The following is a 22,559-nucleotide window of genomic DNA, read 5'->3' as shown; positions in this document are numbered from 1 at the left end:
TGGAATCTCAGGTTTAGCAACCCTTCAGAATCCTTCTAATATTGTGGTGTTCGAATTTTTTATAAGTCATCGTCAATATCTATTTAATAGGCTTATCGCAACAATTAGGCTAACACGGCAAAAGTTTTTTCACGTTCAATGTTGATTTTTCGGGGTTTGGCTTTCGATTTCATTTGATAAAAGGGAAGTTAACTCCACTTTTGATCAGCAAAAGTGTAAAGGTCACGAAAAATGTGATCGACTTCTAATTTTGGAAATGGAAATTAATTATCAGATTTCCCAGCGAAATAAAAATTTTAGCTATTGATCAAGTTTTCTCAATTTGGGTTAATTTTGACAAAAAAGGGTGCATCATAAATTTTCCTAAAAGTTCAAAGAGCTTTAAGGCCATCTAATTTTTTATTCGAAATCAAAAGTTTGACCATTGTCAAAAAACAAGTCTTTTCAGTTTTTTTTTCAGTATCCTTGCGTTCATTACTTTTTTCCAACTGTCAGCTGGCTATGTTTTTGTTTTTCCAGTAAATTTTCTCCATAAAATGTTTTTTATTTTGCGTATTTTACTATGGCTGTCGAATATGCCTGAGCTCTACTTATTCCTCCAGAACCTTTTATTATCACACCATGCCGGAAAAACGACACTAATTTGAAAAAAATTGTGTTGTTTTTTATAAGACTTCGGAACATTCTGTGCTACTTTCACAGTAGCCGGCTATCCTTGTTTAAGTTAATATATTTTTTATTTGGCTCCTTTGAATGATGTGCTCTGAATTTTTAGGTATGCGATGGTTGTGCTCGCGACTAGCAAGCAGTATCAATTCGTAACATAGACTTAATTTTATAAACAAATTGTCTAACAAAATGGTCACAGAATAATTTTCTCAAATCTGCATTTACGTCAACCAATAGACATAAATTAGGCATGTCTACAGTTCAAACTCCCGTTCTCTTCAAAATTTGTTTTTCTTAATGGTTTTTAAGAATAATGAATAGGTAATGAATCTTGTATAGGTCTTGGTGACTTTATTTTGTTTTTCTTTCAGGAAAAACTCCTTAAATGCTCTAATAACTACAGATGTGCATTCGTACATGTTAAGGCATTTATATGGTATATATGCTCAGGGGCTCATTTATATGGTATATATGCATGGTGTATATGCTCAGGTATATATGCTCAGGGGCGGATCTAGGTACATGTTCGTACTTCTAGTTTTGAAATTGGGTTTTAGTTTTCAGATTTCCCAGTGGAATTAAAAATTTACCTTTTGATCCAGTTTTCTGAAATTGGGTTAATTTTGTCAATAAAGTGTCAATCATAATTTTTTTTGAAACTCAAATAACTTTAAAGCCAGCCATTAACTTCGAAATTTGAGACTCTCAGAAAAAACAAGTCATATTTTTGTTTACTAGCGTTCGTTGGCTCTTTTTAACGCTCTCTTCGCTTGGTATTCTGTTTTCTTGCGTTCATCACTTTTTCCAGCTGTCAATTGGCTACGTTTCTTTTCTCTAAACGTTATTTTTTTCAGATATGGTTATTTCGAGAGACCATGTTGTCGCTGCCAAAATCAGAAAACAGCAAAAACGAAAACACCGGAGATGCAATGAAAAACAGAAAGAGGAGGCGAACAAAAACGGAGAGTCTGATCACCATAAAATTGAAGAAGATTCGAATTGTTCTAAAATAGCTGAAGAAATTCCAGCCAAAAAACTCAAGAGCAAAATTGTGGACGAAGAACCGAGTTCTCCTGAAATAGCTGAAGAAATTGAAACTGGAAAACACAAGAGCAAAAATGCTGAGGTAGCATCAAATTCTTCATTAGTAGCAAAAACTATCAAGAGCCGAACATCTTATCTCCTCAAACTTGATGAAGAATCAAATTCTTCTGAAGTTTCAGAAACTACCAAAACCACAAAATCCGAGCGCACCGAAATTGAAAAGCCGACTTCAAAAGAAGATGAAACGCACAGTATGGATGAGCGGCGAAAGGAATTGTTAATTGAGGCACCTTGTCAGGGAAAATGGGTGAATCTAGCCATCAGCCAAAAAGATGCAACGAAAGTCCGCTTTCGTCAAAAGATAGTTGACAACGTGACCTATAAATATACAATGCCTCGATATCTCTCTAGCAGAAGTTGGGAGCTGTACACTGAACGTGAAGAAATGTACTGCATAGTTTGGAATGTAAAAATAAAGAGTGGAAATAAGGTTATTGTAACTGTCGGTGATGCAGGAATTTGGGTAAAAAATTTTGGTGCACAAGTTTCGACAGATATCGGAAATCTTAAAAAGCCTAAAGCGGTTGTAGCGGCGCACAATTTAGAATCAGGCCAAATTGTTTTGGACTTTTTTGGCACACAGCAAACTGAAACAGTGATCGGATTATCTGAAAACGTGACAGGATTCTGGGTTCCAATTGAGTTAGGCAAAGAACAGAAGTTTGAATGTTTTTTGGACGTTGAGCAACTCAAAGAAATGATTAGCGACTCAAAACTGGATCAAAACGAGGCTAGCAATCGAAAAGAGAGAGAAGAACCTTTGAGAATCGGTGATTTTGTGCGCGCACAGAAAGCCATCCATGGAGTTACAATAAGGAATCACCCTGATTTAACTGCCATGATTTTGAATTGGGAATCAGACGATCATTCGATATTTGAGACAATCAAATGTCGAGTATGGAATATCACTCCTAATGGTGGTGTTATTTTGACTTGTAAGCCTCACTTCATGGATCCCAAAATCGAGCCGAAAAGTTTAGAGTCTTATAATCCTTTTGATCGTTATTCCGGAATTGTTAGTTTTGTTGATAATGTAAATGATTATTACGTACTGGATAGTTTTGGCGTTAGAGCAAAGTTGCCTGGTAGTGCCATACCTCACGATTTCTTTGATGTCAACGATATCAACGAAGCGGTGATCGAATGCAGCGTTGTGATTAGTGAGCGAGACTGTCTTGTAGTTGGCCTTTTGACAGATAAATCAGAAAACGAACTAGATTCTGATAATTCAGCTGAAAAATTGGCCGAGTGTGTGTTCAAGACAAGTGAGCTAGAGCTTGAGTTTGTGTGCAAGGAAGATGATTGCTGGCTTGCGAAAACACCGGACGGTAAAAAGTACAGTTTGAATCGCAAACATTTGCATGACTGGAAGTGGCTTGCAGATGTTCAGTTTCATTTCAGCAAGCCAGGTTTCAAAATCAAAACACGGGTAGCCGATATCTCTGAACCGTTACTAGAAAGCTCGTCAGCTTTTGAAGGTGAAATAAACCATGCTAGTTTGAAGCAAAGTCTGACCTCGGAATCGGTCAATCATTGGACGTTGTCGGAAGGCTCCAAGTTCTCAGGATTTGTAGTTCGTAAAACAGAGAAGGGTTTGTTTGTTAAAAGTACTGTAGGCGACCATGTTTTTCTGCCATACGACTTGCAAGCAGATAAAAGATTCACTCGGAACTTAGAGCAGCACTCAACTGTAAAAGGAACTATTTTGACCTCGGATTCAGATAGTAAAAGACACGTCGGAGTATGTTCTCTCGATGCTTGCAAACTTGACAGAGAAAAATTTCTACAAAAGATGAAATCGATGAAAGAAGGAATCGAATTAATACGCAATTTTTTTCTAGGAAGCATGCATCAGGCAGAGATTATCACGGTTGTCGATGGAGCCGTAACTGCTAAAATTGGCGAGGTTCAGGCATTGGTTCCAAAGTGCGTCGCAAGTTTCAAAAGAGGTGAAAGACCGGAAATGTTGGTGGGAACGCAGTTAGAAGCAATTGTAGTTGGATATAGATACGGAAAAGACGTTGAGGGTTTAGTTGTTGCGCCGGCTTGCGACCAAAAGGAGACAAATTTGATTGAAAACCAAACCTATAAAGTCACTATAGTTTACTGGTGTTCTGATTTTTCAATTGGTTTGCCGGAAAATGTTAACCAGATAGTAATGCTTAAATACAGTCCTGAATATGAAGCGGTTCTGGTGAGAATAGTTAATAGATCTCCGTTTGAGGAAATTTTTATCGGTGAAATAGTCGAACGTATAGACAGAGAAGACGTCCTACCAAGATCACTTATTAGCCAATCAGAATGCGAGAGGATGACAGGTACTCAAGATCTTTCGGAATCATTTAACAACGATGCAGAGTTCAACAACATAAGACCAATTGAAGCTGGAATTATCGATGTTAGTATATTCTATTTGAGATTGCGCCTTAATGATGGATCAATTGGCAAAATGTTTATGGGTCATTATGAAATTGAAGGTGATAAGAACTGGGAAGGTCAGAAATGGATGTTTGCGGAGAACTTTGTGGGCAAAAACATTGACGTGGTAGTATTGGCTAGAGCAGGCGGCCAGAAGTTATTACATTCCTTCCCAACGACAAGAGAAGGTCTGAAAGATATGTACCGTTTGACAACGAATGAGGATGATGAAATCTACAGAACAAATCTAAGCAACTGTATTTTGCCGGAAGAACTGCCCTACCTCAAAAGTAAACTTGGATCGGATGGAATGGGCAAAATTCATGGTTACGTCCAGAAAAATAACAAGCGTTTCATTACTTTTCAAATAACGCCATTCGTAGCTATCGAAATCCCATATGAATATATTTGGGAGGACGGTTCGAGGGCCAGGTTACAGAAAGGTTACTGCATGCCTCTCTGTTACAAAATAAAAGACTGTGAATCTGCGAGCATATGCGTAGGCTATGCCCGAACATTTTCACTAGGTGACTTAGAAGAAGGCATGACTATTTTATTGCAAAGACAGGACGAAAACAAAGTGGTGTATGGATGCTTAAACGCCGAGTGCAAATGTATGGAAGGCGTGGAAGATGAAGTGTCTCAAATTCCAGTGAAGGATTATTTCTACGCTGAGATTGTAAACATTGGAAGAGAAGATAATGAAGCTTGTATCTACTACCGTCCTCAGCCCAACTCAAATTTTCCGCCAGATAATTTCAAACTTCGCCAACAAAATTCTCAACGAATTGCATTAAAGCGACACATCAAAGCTGCTTCTAAAAGAAATGACTCAATGCGCCTCTCGATTGAAAACGATTGGGCCAACAAGTTTAAAACTCAAGCAAAACAAACTGATATTCGAGAAAACACTGTACAAAAAGAAGCGATCGACAGCTCGAGGATTGATAAAGTTGGAGAACTTTCAGAAAATAATTGTCTCAATTTTACCTGGAGTGATGACGAGGAATCTTATTATAAAGCTATAAATGAAAAGTCGGTAGCTAATTCGATTCCTTATACTAAGATAGCCAAAAAAGCAAAACAGACCGAGCAAATCGAAGATATCTCAAAATCTGAACAAGAAGAAAAAGAAGTAGAAGAAAAAGAAGAAGAAAAAGAAAAAGTAGAAAAGGAAGAAGCGAAAGTTGAAACAAATGTTGATTCTCTTCAAACCTCAAAGAAAACAGCTTTAGACGTTGACAAATCAGTTGTCAGTAAACTCGAATTAGGTGTCAAGGTTGAGTCTGATAATGTAAAACATTGGCTTAACATCATCGATTATTACGTTCAATTGTCCGACATAGGTAACGTGCGCTCAATATGTCGAAGAGGAATCGCAGCTTTGGACGATTTGAAATACGATGAAAAACTCCTCATTTGGACCAGACTTCTAAAAGCGGAAGTAAATTTAGGTTCTTCAGAAAGTGTCCAGGAAACATTCACCTTGGCTACTAATAGAAACAATCCATTGAAAACGCATTTCGTAATGGCCGATATATGGGAGGAAAATTCAAATTTTTCCAAAGCAGCTGAGACTTATAAATTAGCGATCAAAAAATTCAAAACCAAGAAGCAAACTTGGATTAAGTATCTCGAATTTCTATTTCGAAATAAGAAATTCAAGGACGGCGCTGATTTAATCTCAGCAAGTTTCCCTTCTTTGACAAATCAAGAACACGTTGACATAATTTTGAAGAAAGCTGAACTTGAGTTTAAATACGGCGAAAAAGAAAGAGGGAAAACGAACTTAGAACATTTGTTAAGCACTTACCCGAAACGAACAGATGTTTGGTCCATTTACTTGGATCTCTTGATCGCGGCTGGTGATTACGACGATGTGCGATCTGTGTTTTCGCGTATTTTGGCGCTTAATTTGCGCTTGTATAAGTTGAAACCATTATTCAAGAACTACTTGCGTTTTGAGCGCAATTATGGGTCGGAAGAATCGTATGAAAAGTGGAAAAATGAATTTGACTCCAGATTCATAAAAACTGAAGGTTGATTGTCGGATGATGATTTGTTATTGTTCTGATACAATGTAAATATTCAATCAACATTTTTTCCAAAGCTTTAAAATAGAAGTCGCAGAAAACTAAGATCAATGTGAGATTAAATGTGATCAATTTAAGGCCATATATCCACGAGGGAAAGGACCCACACACGAGCTGTACAGCTCATCATCATGTAGAACCGCTGTTGTTCCCCTGTTTAAGAATTACATGCAATTTTTTGTTATTTTTCTGGGCTGGGTAATGTTGCCAATAGGGAACCAAAGGAGATTCTGTAGCGGATTTAACACGAACTTCACTCGTCGGTAAGCATTGGCTGTTTGGTCCATAAGCTTCAAGCTACTTATTTCGAGTAACAGACACCCCTAAAAAATGCATATTTTGGTCAAAAAAATGAAGACGCTTTTTGTTAATCTATTATCTATTATATATTTAAATGCGGGCTTCACTATCTCGCCATGTTTATGCTTTTTCAACGTATTATTTTTGCATGTTTAAGCTCTATCGTATATTGCAATGGTTAAGAATTTTTTTTCGATTTTCCAATTTGATTTTAGTAATTATTTTACCGAGTTTAAAATAAGCAGCCCAATATCGAATTAGGGGTTGCAAATTTGGCCTCCAATTTTGAATGCCCGTCTATTATATATTCAAATGCGGGCTTCACTATCTCGCCATGTTTATGCTTTTTCAACGTATTATTTTTGCATGTTTAAGCTATATCGTATATTGCAATGGTTAAGAACTTTTTTTTCGATTTTCCAATTTGATTTTAGTAATTAATTTACCGAGTTTAAATTAAGCAGCCCAATATCGAATTAAGGGGTTACGAATTTGGCCTCCAATTTTGAATGCCCGAATCATTTTAGTTAACGAGATAAGACGATTTTTGAGGTTTTCAAAAATTTAAAAAAAAATTAATTTACAAAACTTGAAGTTCCCAACCCTGTAGTTGGGTGCTGTCCGATTACTCTAAGGAGTTACAAATCTTGCCTCCAAATGTGACTGCTCAATTCTTTGTAGTTTTTGAGATATGACGTTTTTTGTGATTTTTCAGAAATTTTTCAGAAAACTTAATTTTTTTTTGTTTTTCTTGAAAATCTGAAATTCCCAATTCTGTTGTTGGGTGCTGTCAGAGTACTATCAAGGATCGCGAATCTTGCCTCCAAATATGACTGCTCAAATCCTTGTAGTTTTTATGACGTTTTTTTCGTGATTTCAAAAAGTTTTCAGAAAACTTGTATTAATTGTTTTCGCAAATTCTGAAATTCCCAATCCTGTAGTTGGGTCCTGTCAGAGTAATCTCAAAGATTGCGAACCTTGCCTCCAAATATGACTGCTCAATTCTTTGTAGTTTTCGAGATTTGACGTTTTTTGGGATTTTTTCAAAAAATTTTCATAAAACTTACACTAATTTTTTTCAAAATTTGAAATTCCCATTCCTGTAGTTGGGTCCTGTCAGAGTAATCTCAAAGATTGCGAATCTTGTCAACAAATATGACTGCTCAATTCTTTGTAGTTTTCGAGATATGACGTTTTTTGTGATTTTTTAAAAAGTTTTCAGAAAACTTAAATTATTATTGGTTTTTAAAAATCTGAAATTCCCAACCCTGTAGTTAGATCCTGCCAGAGTACTCTCAAAGATTGCGAATCTTGCCACCAATTATGACTGCGCAATTTTTTGTAGTTTTCGAGATATGACGTTTTTTGTGATTTTTTCAAAAGGTTTCAGAAAACTTAAATTATTATTGGTTTTTAAAAATCTGAAATTCCCAACCCTGTAGTTAGGTCCTGTCAGAGTACTCTCAAAGATTGCGAATCTTGCCTCCAAGTATGACTGCTCAATTCTTTGTAGTTTTCGAGATGTGACGTTTTTTGTGATTTTTTCAAACGTTTTCAGAAAATTTAAATTATTATTTTTTTTTAAAAATCTGAAATTCCCAACCCTGTAGTTAGATCCTGCCAGAGTACTCTCAAAGATTGCGAATCTTGCCACCAAATATGACTGCTCAATTCTTTCCAAAATTTTCAAAGTTTAAATTAATTATTTTTCAAAATTTGAAATTCCATCCGCTATAGTTCGGCGTTGTCAGGGTACTCTAAAGAGTTGCAAATCTTGCCACTTGCGACTGTTAAACGCGACTGCTCTAATGCTTTTAGTGTCCGAGATGTGACGTTTTTTGTTTTTTTTTCAAAGTTTCTCAAAGAACTTATCAACAAAGAAGTTCAAAAAATTTGAAACCACCAACTTGATGAAGATACAACCTTATTGTCAGCGTACACCCAGGCGTCTCAAATCTTGCCTCTTAAAATGAATTCTCAAATCCTTTTATTTCCGAGATAAGACGTTTTTTCAATTATTTTTTCGGGAAACTTAGGTTTAAAAAAAATTCACAAAATTTTGGATTCCTAACCCTATAGTAGGGTGCTCTCAGGGACTCTCAGTGGTTGCAAATCTGGCCTCCAAATTTCTCCAGAGGTCCATTAAGTTTTCGAGATGATGCTTTTAAAATGGCAAGTAAAAAAATTTAAGTTTGAAATTACCAACCCTGTAATTGGGTGCAGTCAGAGTACACTAAAAGTTTGCAGATGATGTTGTTTCCAATATATGCGTTTTTTTATGAGTTGTCGAAAAATCTCGAAGCACCGAAGGTGCGTTAAACGCTAGTAATAATTATTTGCCTGTGAAGTAGTTTTTGTCAAAACATAGGTTTTTTATTATGTATAAAGAACTTGTAAAATCTTCAGTGTGACCCAAAGTTTAGTCAAATAGTTGTGTATTATCTACCTAGATTCTGTCAATCCAGAGCAAAATTTCTCGATTTTGAGACAACTTGATTTGCGGAATCCGAACTACGACGAATACGGCTTAAATATGATACCATTTTCGAATCGTTACGAGCTTTCTTTGGGGCAATCAATAGTGGGCCGAAAAAACAGGCTACTCTATACTCAATATAACTTATCAGTCACTTTTAGTGACACGCTCAGAACAAAATCAAGGCTTTTTGCTTTGGTTTTGACAGGGGTGGATCTAGGATTTTCTCGAGGAGAGAGGGGTCTATTTAAAAAAAATCGAAAAAAATTTATCGGCTTTTTTTAGGTCGCTCAAATCAATTTTGCGTGCGCTCTCAGAACACTCACTGAGACCATACTTTGACAAATTTTTGTGCGCGTCAGGCAATAGTTTGAAAAAACGCTAAAAAGTCGAAAAAAACAGACACCCCTAAAAAATGCATGTTTTGATCAAAAAAATGACGCTTTTTTGGGTGCGCGCTCCCCTTCAAAATTAATATTGAATGTTTGTTGGGTTGGCCCGCCGAAAATAAATCATACAAAATAATACCAAAGGGGGTATCCTCTGCTTGGTGAGGGGGTTGAATCTCTGAGGAGAGGAGGCATCCGTCCCTGGATTTTGCTCGGATGAATAATAAAAAGATAGCAATATATTTTATTTTTCTGTTCTTAATTTTTCTGAATTTTTGGTATTAGACAAATTGTTCTACAGACCGTGTTTTATCAGAGCATATCGAAAATAATCAAGTTTTATTCAGGATCTTAATATAATTTTTATAAATTTTCAATTTTTTGTCAGGTCGTGTTGTGATAAAATTAGTTCAAAAATAGTTATTTTGTTGAATGCTAAAGCTTCTGTTGTAGTCCTAAACTTTTATTTAAACACGATGTCCCTTAACGTAGAAGTTTCGAATATGTGGTCGTTGTTGTTTTCAAGTTGACTGCTGAAAGACTGTCGGCTTAGTTGTCACCTCACGGATTTTTCTTGTGCTGCAAGTAATTTTCATTGTCGTCGCAAATGCATGTGTTGTTCATTGTAATTTCAGAAGGAACTTAAAACTTAAAAGACTTTGTATAAAATCGTTTTTTGTTTTCGGTTTTACTTGTGTTTGATCAAAGATTGTCGGCTTTAAATTCTCTTGCTAACTTTTGTTCCGTTGCGTTGCCATATCAAGAATTTTATTTTGCTGTAAACAAATTTTATTCGAGTTGCAAGTGCAAGTGTTGTTCATAGTAGTTTCAGGAGTGACTGAAAACTTAATAGGTTTTTAAAAATTCGTTTTTTGCTCAAATTGTGTCTGTCGGCTTTGTATCCTCTTCATAAGTTTTGTTCCTTATATAATATTTAAATGTCTTGCTTTTTGCGTAGAATGAAAATCTATCGATACATACGAAAAATTAATTTTTGCTAGAATTAGTTTTTTCCAACTGCTTCTCTTGTTTTTTTTTAAATTTTTGTGTTGTACCGCAAGTGATGCGAAGCTCCGCTTTGCCTCTTTGTCAAAAATCTGTCTATCATAAATTGTTTTCGAAATTCAAAGAGCTTTGAATCTTTTCCAACTGTGTTTCATCATCATCAATATCAAACTCGTCGGGTTTTTTATCCACGTCTTTATCCCAAAGAATTCTAGTTGCTTTTCTTTGGATAATAGGAGTATTCGGTGCTGATGAGGGATGATAATGATGTTTGAACAGAAATTTTTTTCACAGTTTTCCTGTAGCTGATTTCATTTGTATCAATTCACAAAAAAATCGGTACTTTTACACTCAATACTTTTCACAATTTAACACACTTATTAAGTCATTTGATCTTGTTCACTCCTAATTGATTTGTTCAATTTGAGTTGCTAAATGTTGAGCAAACTACGCTCTCCAATATCAAAAGTGCCAATGGTGCGAAGTAACTTGAACGACTTTAAGCATCGAACGGGGGTTTTAGTTTTAAGGTTTCCCAGCTGAATAAAAAGTTATCTATTGATCCAGTTTTCTTAAATTGGGTTAGTTTTTATCAAGAAGTCGTCAATCATAAGATTTTAAGCTGATATTGTTGTCTTAATACTCAAATTGAGAATAAGATCCATAAAATAGTAGTAGCTTACGGTAATTTTGATGATAGCCAAACAGTTTTTGAAAGCATAATTTGCTTAAAACTTGATTCAAAATGGTGCATAAATGTTAGTCCTGCGTTTTACAAGTTCGTTTGGAGCTTGAAGTTCGGAAAATGGCTTGTTCGTGTCATGTCTTTGAAATTGTTTCGATATTCATGCTGGTGCTTTTATCTTTTCGGGTCATGTTTGAATTGTTTAAAGTGAAGTCGGTCTGAAGTGAAGTTGATAAATACTTATGTTAAACTTTAGCATGGATTTAATCTAATCATTGAAATGAATACTAAATACGCTTCTCAGCGGAAGTACAGAATCAATTTATAATGTCAATGTAGCATATCAATGAATCAATGGCTTTGACCGGTTAGTTGAAATTTGATGCTCATATCTGACATCGTATTACTTAAATTTTTATCGTCTTAGATAGTGTTTTGCTATTGTTTTTCTTACCTACCAGCTAAATTCAACGTTTTTTATCAACAACTTCTGGTGCGTTAATTTAAATAAAAGCAAGATAATGCTTGTTTTGGCTATTGTTTTAGTACGAAAAATTTTATTCGAGTTTTGGAAAATTTTTTGGCTTCAACTTTTTCTTCAGCAAAAGCACAATATTTGCACTACCTTATTAGCACTACCATTATTTGCACTACCAGCTACTAAAAGTGGTGAAAAACTTGGTCTTCCGGCGTGTTAATTTTTTTTTAAAATTTTTTATCCCAAAGCAGGTGCCGCAATAAATCATCAAACAAATGACAAAGATTAAATTTAAAAAATGAGATTCATTTTTTTTTGTTCCGACCGCTCTTGTTATACGCAAAATAAGGAACCACAAGAAAAATTCGTGCGAAGTTGATTGTTTATACAATGCTTTCAATTTATTCAACAAGGCTTCTTAGCTGCAGTGAAAAATGGAAAGTTTACTTGGCTGTCGAGAAGAAAAAACGTGGCCTATTTTTTGCCTTTTCGATTTTATTGATTGCCCATTTGCAGTTCATGGATATCAATAAATGTAAAAAATGCTTGGAAGATCCTATTGAAACAGAAAGGTCATTCCATTCAACGGGAATTTATTCCTGGACTTGCTTTTTGTACCCACCCTCTGAAAAAACGACCAAACAAATGAGATAATTGTAAAAATATGTAAAAGATTTTTTTTTCACGCCAAACTAGTAAAAATTTTTGTGCTTAATTTGATTATCAGTTCAGAAATGTGAGAAAACCAATTTAAAAAGTCAATTGAAAGTCGAACATTTTATCAACCTGTTTACGCTTGCGATTAGCAAGCGTTATCAAAATGAAATTTAGACTTTTTTGGCCTGGAGGTTACGAATATGCCTTATACGGCAAGGGTCTTGGGTTCAATCTGAACAGGACCTGTTTTTTTTTTCAAACTGGAAATATTTTGTCTGCTTATCTGTTGTCGGTTTAGTTGTCACATCTTTGAATCGTTTTTTTGCTGCGGGCATTTTTCTTTAATGTTGCTTTTATTGTTTGACTTACTCATACAAAATGTGTAATTTTACTCACCTTGACTTCGTATTTCCTTCTTTGTTTTTTTATTCGCTACAAAGAATTCCTCGGCCCAAATTATATCGGCCTATTGTTTGTCGACTTAATGACCTAATTTTGGGTCGTATCAAGGGAAACACAATTTTAACACTCCCCTCCGCACTTTTCAACTTGATTGTATGTTTACCAATCGGTTTATTGAAACTGCTTTTGTCAGTTATAGAAACTTGTTTCCAAATTCATCGGATAAATTTTAGTTTTTCTCAGAAAATTAACAATTTTCAAAAAGAGGTATCATTTGAAATCCTGTCTACTCCCCTCTGAGCCTGCATACTTCCCTAGAGTCTCTTTTAACTTCACCCTTTTGTCTACAGCTTTCGAAAAAGTCTGTGGGGGAAAATTTTGATTTTTTTCATTTTCTCGAAAGCTACCGCTCTCAAATTTCACTGACAAAACGTTTTCGAAAAGCTCCCTGTATATGCGTCTACGCCCAATTTTTCTACACATAAGTTATGGTCCTCGGAATTTTCAAATTTTTGATCTTTGACCGCTTTGTGGTTCTTTTGACTTTGTTGTTTCTGAATTACGCAAAATGTTTTGGGTTCCCTGAATTCTGTTCTGAACTCCGCAAATTTTCTGAACCCCGCAATTGTCTTCTGGAGCAATTTTCAGCGATACCGCGTTTTAGCTATTTGCTTGTGGACGCAAGAATATCAAACAAAAATATCCGTGCTTCCGGATTGAACGTAGTGAAAACTCTTTTATAGGTCTTGCTGATTTTTTTGTTGGTTTTTTTTCAGGAAAAAGTCTAAAATTTGTTCAGGCTGAAATTTACTTTTTCGCGGATTGATGTCTGATTTATTTTTAAGTTCAGCTCATTTCTGTTTTTAAAAGGAAGGCAAACTCCACTATCGAACAGCAAAAGTGTAAAGGTCACGAAAAACGTGATCAAATTCTGATTTCGAAAATGGAAATTAATTATCAGATTTCCCAGCGAAATAAAAGTTTCACCTTTTGATTCAGTTTTCTCAAATTGGGTTTTTTTAAACAAAAAAGTGTATGTCGTAAATTGTTCTACAAATTCAAAGAGCTTTAAGGCGATCTATTTTTTTCTTTGATATTGAAAAGTTTTTTGGAAAACCAGTCCTGTTTTTTTTCAGTTTCCTTGCGTTCATTTCTTTTCCAGCTGTCAGTTGCCTATGTTCCGTTCAGATTAATTTAATCGCACTCATTGGTACCTGGTATTTTCTATAAGAGCTTGCGTATTAGAAGAGTATTAGAACATTTCATATCAATACCACGCAACATATTCTAGAGGGCAGTTGTTCAAATCTTGTAGGTGGCTAATTCATGTTCTTTTTCAGGGCAGACCCATTTTTCTTTGACGAACCACTTTGTAGTTGCTTAAATGTTCAATCCTTTTATTGCTTTGTGTTTTAGTTTCAATCAAAGAATTCGATATTTTGTCTTCTCATTAAAATGTCATTAACTTTATGTATGTCGTTACAGTTGACTCATGTCCCAAAATGGACTTCTCTCTTCCCCACCTCCTTCTGATATCACACCAGCTATGACTCACCAGCAGGGGGACCATAAAAGGAATCAGGCGGTAGTCGTATTGGGAGCACAGTGGGGGGATGAGGGGAAGGGGAAATTGATTGACCTCTTGGCCGACCAGTTCGATGTCGTATGCAGGTGAGCAGCGATGAAGTTTTGGTTTGCTAAGGATCAAAAAGTCCAGGCTCTTTAAGAAACATAAGATAGTATTGAAGTAGTTTGTTAGAATCAGATAATACAGCAATGTTATCAGAGACAAAATTTCCGAATATAACAATTTTTCAAATGCATGTTGCCGTTTTTTATAATTTGAAAGTGATCGTCGATCTCTGTTTAACGTATTGGTGTAGATGTCAGGGTGGGAATAATGCAGGCCATACAGTTGTGGCCAAGGGAGTGGAGTATGACTTCCACCTGCTGCCCAGTGGCATCATCCAGCCCAACACATACAACATACTCGGAAACGGAGTTGTCATACATCTTCCGGGTAGACAACACAACCGTCATAATAATCACTTCACTATTCTACATTTAAAACAAAGTTTTTGGTCAGTTTACAATTCAAGGATATGTTTTATAACAAAGAACAAATATAAATGTTTTAAGCCTATTTGTAAGAATTTTCTGTCTTTTAGTGTATATCTTAGGGTATAAAATTTGAAAAATAGTATGAAAAATAGAAATGAACTACTTTGCAGGTCTGTTCAGCGAGATCAACAACAACATCACGAATGAGGACAAAGTGAAGCTGATGGACAGGTGGGAGGAGCGACTCCTCATATCCACCAGGGCACATCTAGTGTTCGATGTACACCAGAGAGCAGACGGACTCTACGAGGCATTCCGCAAACTAGACAAAAAAGGGGGCGGAAGTCTGGGAACCACACGAAGAGGTAATTCACATAGCGGCAATACTGTGCATGCTGTCTAAAGATACGGCAAAAGTTCCGAAATACTTCAAAAGTTTTCCTTCAACTCGGTCTTTGAATATCACAATAAAGTCAGGGTCGGTCAAAAAGTTTTTCTTTTAGTAATAAACATATCAGTTTTCATCATATAAACACTGGTTACACTGGATAAACACTGGTTATTCTTGTGGGAATTTTACCTAATTCTCCGAGTCATTCAAATGAAAAGTAACTGGCGTTAAAAAACAACAAATTTGCTTGGTTGCCAAAATTATTTTGTGATGTTTTGGCGATTACCAGGTATCGGTCCCGCATACTCGACTAAAGCACTTCGACTGGGAGTACGAGTGTGTGACCTCATTGCGGATGACTTCTCCAAATTCGAAGGCAAGTTTCGACTCATTGTGAACTACTACACACAGTTGTTCGAAGAGATAGCCCAGGAGTACACCGAAGAAAAGATTCAACAGGAACTGAAAAGGTCAGTTTGAACACCAGTTTTTAAGTGTTGTTTTTTAGAAGTTAAACTACGCTTCTTGTGAACCAAATTTGTTGGTTTTTTTAAATGTTATTTACAATCAATTGTCATAGTTTTTTTTTTAGCTAAATCGAATTTAGCTAAAAAACAAGAATGAAAAGAAAAAAATGATCGGAAGCCATATTGATACTAGCCTATGCCTAATGATTGACGAAGGTATCCACGTAGAAAGGAGATGACGGAATGTCGAAAAATAGATATCACCGAACCTGATAAAACTGACATTCATGGTCCAGCTATTACTGTTCTAGTTACGATTCTTCATAGAAAAATCGTTGTTTCTGTCATCTTATCTTCTTGTCAACTTTATTCTTGTCGGAAAAGTAACTTGAAGAAAGTCTTTTTTAGGTACCAGGATTTCAAAGGAAAGCTAGAGAGATTGTCCTGTGACGTGATTCCCTTTATGCACGAGAAGCTGTCTTCCAACAAAAAGATACTCATCGAGGGGGCGAACGCACTTTTCCTCGACATCGATTTCGGTATGTTTGATCAATTTGGTCGCATCACTCTTATTTGAAATTTAATTCGAAATCTTTTGGGTTGCTCAAAAAGTGCTCAAATGGGTTAATGTTTTGTATTGTATCGAAACAAGATAGCTGAGCGGGGATCGGTGCGTTGTCATATGTCAATTAATATGATCATTTAAAAGAATGCAACTTTACTTTCTCGCTTTTTCAACTTTTGCTATTTGCAATTTTGATCACCGAAAATTAGTGAAATTTTAATTCCACTAACAAACTAATGTTTTAGGTTAATTTGTTTATCGTGAATGAACAAATGAACATGTAATTAAAATCATTATCGTTTGCGAATAGGCACACATACTTATCGCTGCGACCCCTAGCTGAGTGGGCACAATTTATTATTAAGCGTTATCAAATCGGAACACGGGTTTTTTCAGGTTAAAAAATTGTCCAACAGAATTACTGAGTCATTCGGAATCATTTTTGTGATATACCTGAGAACAGACATTTAGAGCATATTGGAATTTTCAATGCCCGCTCTATTGTAAATAGGTTTTTTATATTGGTTGTAATGTTACCAACTCTCGGTTTAATATGATTTCGGTTTCTTTTTTGCTCTAAAGGTTTCGATTTATTTTATATCGGCTTAGTTGGCTCTATAGCGTCGTTTAATAAGCGAAAATGTTCCTATACGCATGCATTTGGGAGTTTCTAATAAAGTTTTGTTTGTCTTATTGGGTGACTGCCCAAGTATTGTCGGCATTGTTACCAATTTGTAAGGATTGCTCCAATAAAATTTTACTGTGGCATTTATATCATCTTGAATGCTTTTTTTTCAAATTGAAGTTAAGTAAACGCAATTAGAGACATCTATTTAGTTAGATATAGTTATTTTGACTTTCGTTTATTTTCTGTTGTTTAATTTGGCATGCTATGTTTGATATATATAGCCAGTGAGACAATTTGCTTTGAATGTCAAGTTTTCGTGTCCCACAAAATAAGTTACGCAAAACACAAAAAAAAATTAAAAAAGAAAATTAATAAGTTCTAATTTATAGCATTTTTATACAGCATGATGATTTTTCGGAAAAATGCATTTTTGATTTACCCTTGCGATAAGCAAGGATATTACAATCGGGTGCTTGGCTTTTTTCCCGTTCTTAATTTTGTCACAGGACTCATTGTACGCCTGATGACCTTGGTTCATAATCAATTCAAATTTTGTAGTGTCTCTTGCATACTTAGCTTGGTGGTAACGAAAACGCCTGGGAAGTCAAAGTTCATGGGGTTCAAATCTAACCACGACCAGTTTTTTTTTCAAACGGTAAATATTCCGGTTCAAAAAAAATCGGTCCATTTGTCTGCTTATGTTTCGTCGGCTTAGTTTCCACATCTAACAATCGTTTATTTTAGCTGTAAACGACTTTCACTGCAGTTGCTTTAAGCATTTAAAAAATTCAGCTGAATCGAAATTTACTTTTCATAATGGTTGTAATTTTAACAGCTCGATTTGTTAGATTTTCATTTTTTTAAATTTTGTCTTTTTTATCGGCTTAATAATTTTCGGGTCAACTAATATTGACTTAGTGGCATCTTTTTGCGTCGTTCAACCGAAAAAAGATTTAATGCGCATGTGTGTGCTCTGAGGGGAACACGCAAAATCAGGTACCACGCTAAATCATCGGAAGGGGCCGAGTAATATATCATACCAAAGCCCTTTCAGTTGTGATTCGAAAGACATTGAAATATTTCAAACAGATTTATTGATATTGCCAAAGCCCGTTTGAAACTTTTGATTCTATACTAATTTCGACCGATGAAGTGAGCGAGCAAGCTTATTTTGTTTTTCAAACAGAAGGAGTTACCGCAAATAATCATCGCAGTGGTTGGTGTGATATATCATATAAAAAGTTCTGTCAGTCGTGATTTGAAAAAAATTGAAAAATTTTCAAAAATTGTCAGTGACGAAAAAATCATGTTTGGAAAATTTGAGTTTTTGTCTAATTTCGAGCGAGTGGAGTGATTGATATAAGTTCATTTTTACACGAGCGAATAGTTATCCTAAACTATTCTACGGTTATACCCCGACTATTTTTTTTCTAACTTTTGGGGCACCTTTACGGTTTATTGGTAGCATTTCCTTTGATATTCGAATAAATTAACTTGACTTTCGACATTTGAATATAATAACTTGACTAGTTGACATTTTAAATTCATTAAAGAACTGAAAAAAGCTATTTGTTTCAAACAACCTAACAATAATAACTCGATTTCAGAAATTTTCTAACTCAATACATCTCGCAATTTTTTGAAATGCCTAATTTATGCATAATGTGGTTTTATGCTTTCCAATTTGTTATTTGCAAAATCAGTGTGGATGCCTTCAGTTTGTTATATTCCAAACTATAAGTCGCAAAATTCTGTCTATTTGTTTTTGGCGCCACTTTTGCTGCATCGTATTGCCAATTTGTTAGCATATGTAGCTGCTTTGCGTGTGACTAGTGTTTGCCGGTTGTTAAGTGTTCATGGCCGAGAAGGCAGGGCGTGAGACTCTGATTTTCGAGGTCGCAGGTTCGAAGCCCATACGTAGCAAAGTTTTATTAATTTGAGGCTTATTTCTATCTTTTCTTATTTCACTTTCTAAAGCTGCCTTTTGGTCGTGTTCTCACTAGTGTTTGCGAAGTGCAGTTTTGCCTCTGTGTTTAAAAGTATGTCCAAGAAAACTAAAGGAAAACTGGTTTTGGAAGCTTCATTTAGCATTTTCTTGAAAATATATGTTTTTTAAATATAAATTATTGTTTTTTGTCATCTATTGTTTGTCATTCATTTTTGAAAATAAATGTGTCTTTTATGTCTAATTCACTTACTTTCTACGAGTTTTTATAGTTTTCTCATCGCATACCCCTTAAAAGTGATACAAGTTTTGAGAAAAAAAGAAAAAACATCCATTATCGAAGGGTAGTGAACTTAGTTATTATGTGGTCGGAACTTTCGGTGCAACGTGCACAGCTGCGGGCTATCGTTGATTCTATGGTCTGGGCTTATGTTGCCTCGCCCTCAAGCAACGAGCTCAGATCATGGTTGGCCTCCAACTTTCATGTTTTGTCCCATTTTCTTTAAAGGGCATATCATGTTTTGTCCCATTTTCTTTAAGGGGCATATCATGCGTCTGGTGGTATATAAATGAGTCGAAAATTAAACCAGATACAATATAAACCAGCCGAAAATACCTAAATGTTACAAAAGCTGTAACAATTTTTAAACAGTTAAAGTCTGCAAGCTTCACTCAAATCACAAAACTCTTATCTTATTTATATAAGCAGTGACATAACATTCGGCTAGTTCACATGCTCTTCGCTTTGCGAATGTATCTGCAACTGTCCTCACATTTTTCCACTAACCCGTTTCGCCACACTAAAGTTAGTCACATCTCACCCCTTAAATCTCATGATTAAGTCCCGACATGAGTGTACGCGAAATGTGCGAGGGGAGAAATAATGCGCTTAATTTATCAAGAGCGATATGTGCTGGGGACGAAATGTTTCAAATTCAACTGAGTCAGATTGCCTAGGTTTGAAAGATGCAATTCGCTAAATCATGATTTTAGGCACCTATCCTTTCGTGACTTCTTCCAACTGTTCAATCGGGGGAGTGTGCACTGGACTGGGCATTCCTCCTTCCAGCATAGGAGATGTGTTTGGAGTGGTGAAGGCATACACTACCAGAGTGGGAGAGGGTCCCTTTCCCACAGAGCTGCTGGACAGCACGGGAAGCCACCTCCAGAATAAGGGCAGGGAGTTTGGAGTTACCACAGGTTAGTATCGGGATCTTTTTCAGTCAGAAAGGTCATTTATCTAAAAAGGACGTAGGTAGTTGATGTTAAGGTAGTAACAAAGAAGTAACAAAAAAGTTTAGGTGAGCTTTGTTTGACGCAACTATAATTTGGTTAGTTCTTTCCAGTCACTTCGTGACGTGGTCGGAAAAAAAAACATTTTGGCACATAGAAGTTGAATTTAAGTTCTGGGGTCTTATGCGTTAAACGGCCCAAAATTAGGAAAATAGTCAGAAATTTTATTTCAAATTGAAAACACGTAATCAACATACAATTACTTCAGTTATTACATATTATACGAGCCAATCAGGATTAATCTCAGTATCAATCGAAATGGCTGACCTAGTTGCTCGAATTTGATTGGCTAATATTAGCCAATCAGGATCAGTTTTAGTTTTCATTTTGCTTCAATTTTGATTTTTGGGCCGTTTAACGCATAAGACCCTTGTTCTGTTTCATTTTAGGACGTCCGAGACGCTGTGGCTGGCTGGACTGCATGTTGCTCAAGTACTCGTGCATGATCAATGGATTCACTGCACTCGCCCTAACCAAACTTGACATCCTGGACGAGCTGGAAACAATCAAGGTAAGAGGTAATCGTCGTGGGAATGGGGATGATTGTTTACTCGCATCAAACGTGCAAAATGAGTTAAAATTTAAATTAAGTTCAAGAGGCAGAAATATCGGCTTGAACGCACATGTATGGGTCAATTGTTGTTTTTCATACAGTTTTCTCTGGCAGAAATCATAAATTGTTAGGCGCAGAGTTGGCCATGCAAGGCAATTATCCAGAAAATTTTACCAACATCTTTTCGTCTTACAGCTGGAAAACAATTGTCTAAATTGTTGAATTGTTTGCGAATAAATCTTTGTAAGCGCAACTCATTTTAAAACGTTGATATCTCATTCTCATAACTTGAAAGTATATTATTGCTCATTTAAGGTTGGTGTCGGGTACATGTACCGGGGCAAGAAACTGAACTCAGTGCCAGCTGATCTGGACATTCTGAAGGAAGTCACAGTAGAGTATGTGGAAATGCCTGGCTGGAAGTGCGATATTTCACAAGTGGGTATACGATATCAGAGTTTTGCTCAATTCAACTGATAACTTTATTACACAAGGAAAAGCTGGTGTTATTACGTGTTTACTTTTTCAACCTAACTCGCGTAAATAAAAGCTCAACAGAAAAGCTCCAGTTCAGTATCTATATATATTGCTCCTAATAGAAAATTAAGAAAACGAGCTTTGAAAATTAAAATCAATAAGTCACCGACGAGATTCGAACAGCTGACCTCAACACTTACAGTCTTATGTTTTCTCGACTTCGCAATGCCACCTTAGTATCTCACAAAGTCCAGCCACCAATGTAGCAGATAAAAAGCACATGCTGTTAAATTGTTAAACCTGATTCTGGTTCTGATGTAAGCTTTATGTATACATAGGGGCGGATTTAGGGGGGGGGGGGGGGGGTACTTTTTAAGAAATCCATTTTTGGCCGACCGACCCTAACATTTTTCAAAAGGCGCCTCAGGCGCCAACATATACTAATTTTGAGGGGGGAGCGCGCGCCGAAAAAACGCAATTTTTCGGTCAAATTTTTTCAAAAAGTGCCTGAAAACGCCTTTTTTGGCCTGTTTTTTCAAAATTTTGCCAAAATAGGGACAAAACCGTGCTTTGGGAGAGCTCGAAAAATCAATTCGGTCGACCTAAAAAAAGGTCGTCAAAATTTTCTGGAACTTTTTTTGCTATCGTATAAGCAAATAAGTTATAATTATTCATCATTTGTGCTGGCTGTCATATCAAATTTATTAGGTGAGAAGTTACAGTGAGCTGCCTGAGAATGCAAAGAAATACATTTCGACGGTGGAGTCTATTCTGGGAGACGGAGGGAGTCATATCAGATTCAGGTGGATAGGAGTGGGCAAGTCAAGAGAGGCCATCATCAACATCACTGTCTAATTTCTTGCCTACACGGACTGTTTTCATGGCTATTTTGAACACACAGGGTTCTCGAATCCTATGTATAACACTAAACTACGAGCTTAATTAACGCGACCTTACATACTCAAAAATCAAGATGATTCTTGTCATTGTGTGTATTGAAGAAGCTATACAGCGGATTTATAGCGTGTTATTCGCCATAATTAATGAAAAGAAAAACCATTGTACCATGATGTATCTTCGAGAATGTCTGCTTGATTATTATTGCTGATAAAACGATAAGTGCAAACTCGGATCAGTTAACAAGTCTGTAATTGATTTCTGTTAACCACCATGGATTAATGATCTTTTAAAACATGCTTTGGATCTTGTTAACTATCCCCCCCCCCCGCCTTTGGACCTTGTTACCTATTTCACCTATTTCATCCCTATGCATGTATTATTTTTGACAACCATTTCTGTATAAAATATGCATTTCAAAAATGCCAAAAATTAAGTGGGTTTTCATTTTCGCGCGTTCGTATTTGCCTTACTCTCTATTTATATAATACCCACGTAAAAATAATTTAAATATTTATATTTTCTGAGAATTGTTTTCAAGCTATTGAAAATGTGGCCGCCAAAGTTGAATTTCTGAAAATCGAAATAGTGGGGTGGGGGGGGGGG

General features: G+C 35.9%; 3 protein-coding genes across 4 annotated transcripts in view; 2 read left to right on the top strand and 1 right to left on the bottom strand.

Annotated features, from left to right (window-relative positions):
* The window catches only part of LOC134850967 (ADP-ribosylation factor-like protein 5B), a 448,774-nt gene that overhangs the window by 119,794 nt on the left and 306,421 nt on the right, over positions 1 to 22,559 (bottom strand). The gene's annotated exons all lie outside the window — the stretch shown is intronic.
* On the top strand, positions 1,526 to 6,353 carry LOC134851180 (uncharacterized). Its single transcript, XM_063867150.1, has one exon. It carries the CDS (start codon positions 1,526 to 1,528, stop codon positions 6,233 to 6,235), a length of 4,710 nt encoding a protein of 1,569 aa, XP_063723220.1. The 3' UTR covers positions 6,236 to 6,353.
* Positions 11,376 to 22,305, top strand: LOC134850988 (adenylosuccinate synthetase isozyme 2 A-like). Of its 2 annotated transcripts, none has more exons than XM_063866849.1 (10): positions 11,376 to 11,506; positions 14,162 to 14,347; positions 14,560 to 14,696; positions 14,908 to 15,102; positions 15,418 to 15,598; positions 16,004 to 16,134; positions 19,727 to 19,933; positions 20,416 to 20,537; positions 20,895 to 21,017; positions 21,765 to 22,305. In XM_063866849.1, exons 2-10 carry the CDS (start codon positions 14,169 to 14,171, stop codon positions 21,909 to 21,911), a joined length of 1,422 nt encoding a protein of 473 aa, XP_063722919.1. In that variant the 5' UTR covers positions 11,376 to 11,506; positions 14,162 to 14,168; the 3' UTR covers positions 21,912 to 22,305. The 2 variants fall into 2 exon arrangements, with proteins under 2 accessions (XP_063722919.1, XP_063722918.1); XM_063866848.1 differs by lacking the exon at positions 11,376 to 11,506 and adding an exon at positions 11,513 to 11,632.

This window comes from Symsagittifera roscoffensis, chromosome 7 (assembly GCF_963678635.1).
Source record: "Symsagittifera roscoffensis chromosome 7, txSymRosc1.1, whole genome shotgun sequence".
Taxonomy (NCBI): Eukaryota; Metazoa; Xenacoelomorpha; order Acoela; family Convolutidae; genus Symsagittifera; species Symsagittifera roscoffensis.
Note: the sequence above shows the minus strand (reverse complement) of the source record. Positions and strands in the feature narration are given on the sequence as shown.

Excerpts from the sequence above, each read along its gene's own strand:
- LOC134851180 (XM_063867150.1), top strand. The coding sequence starts at position 1,526 with ATGGTTATTTCGAGAGACCATGTTGTCGCTGCCAAAATCAGAAAACAG.
- LOC134850988 (XM_063866849.1), top strand. The coding sequence starts at position 14,169 with ATGTCCCAAAATGGACTTCTCTCTTCCCCACCTCCTTCTGATATCACA. Across the intron at positions 15,599-16,003 it reads ATTCAACAGGAACTGAAAAG|GTACCAGGATTTCAAAGGAA; the intron begins GTCAGTTTGAAC and ends AGTCTTTTTTAG. Across the intron at positions 21,018-21,764 it reads GGAAGTGCGATATTTCACAA|GTGAGAAGTTACAGTGAGCT; the intron begins GTGGGTATACGA and ends CAAATTTATTAG.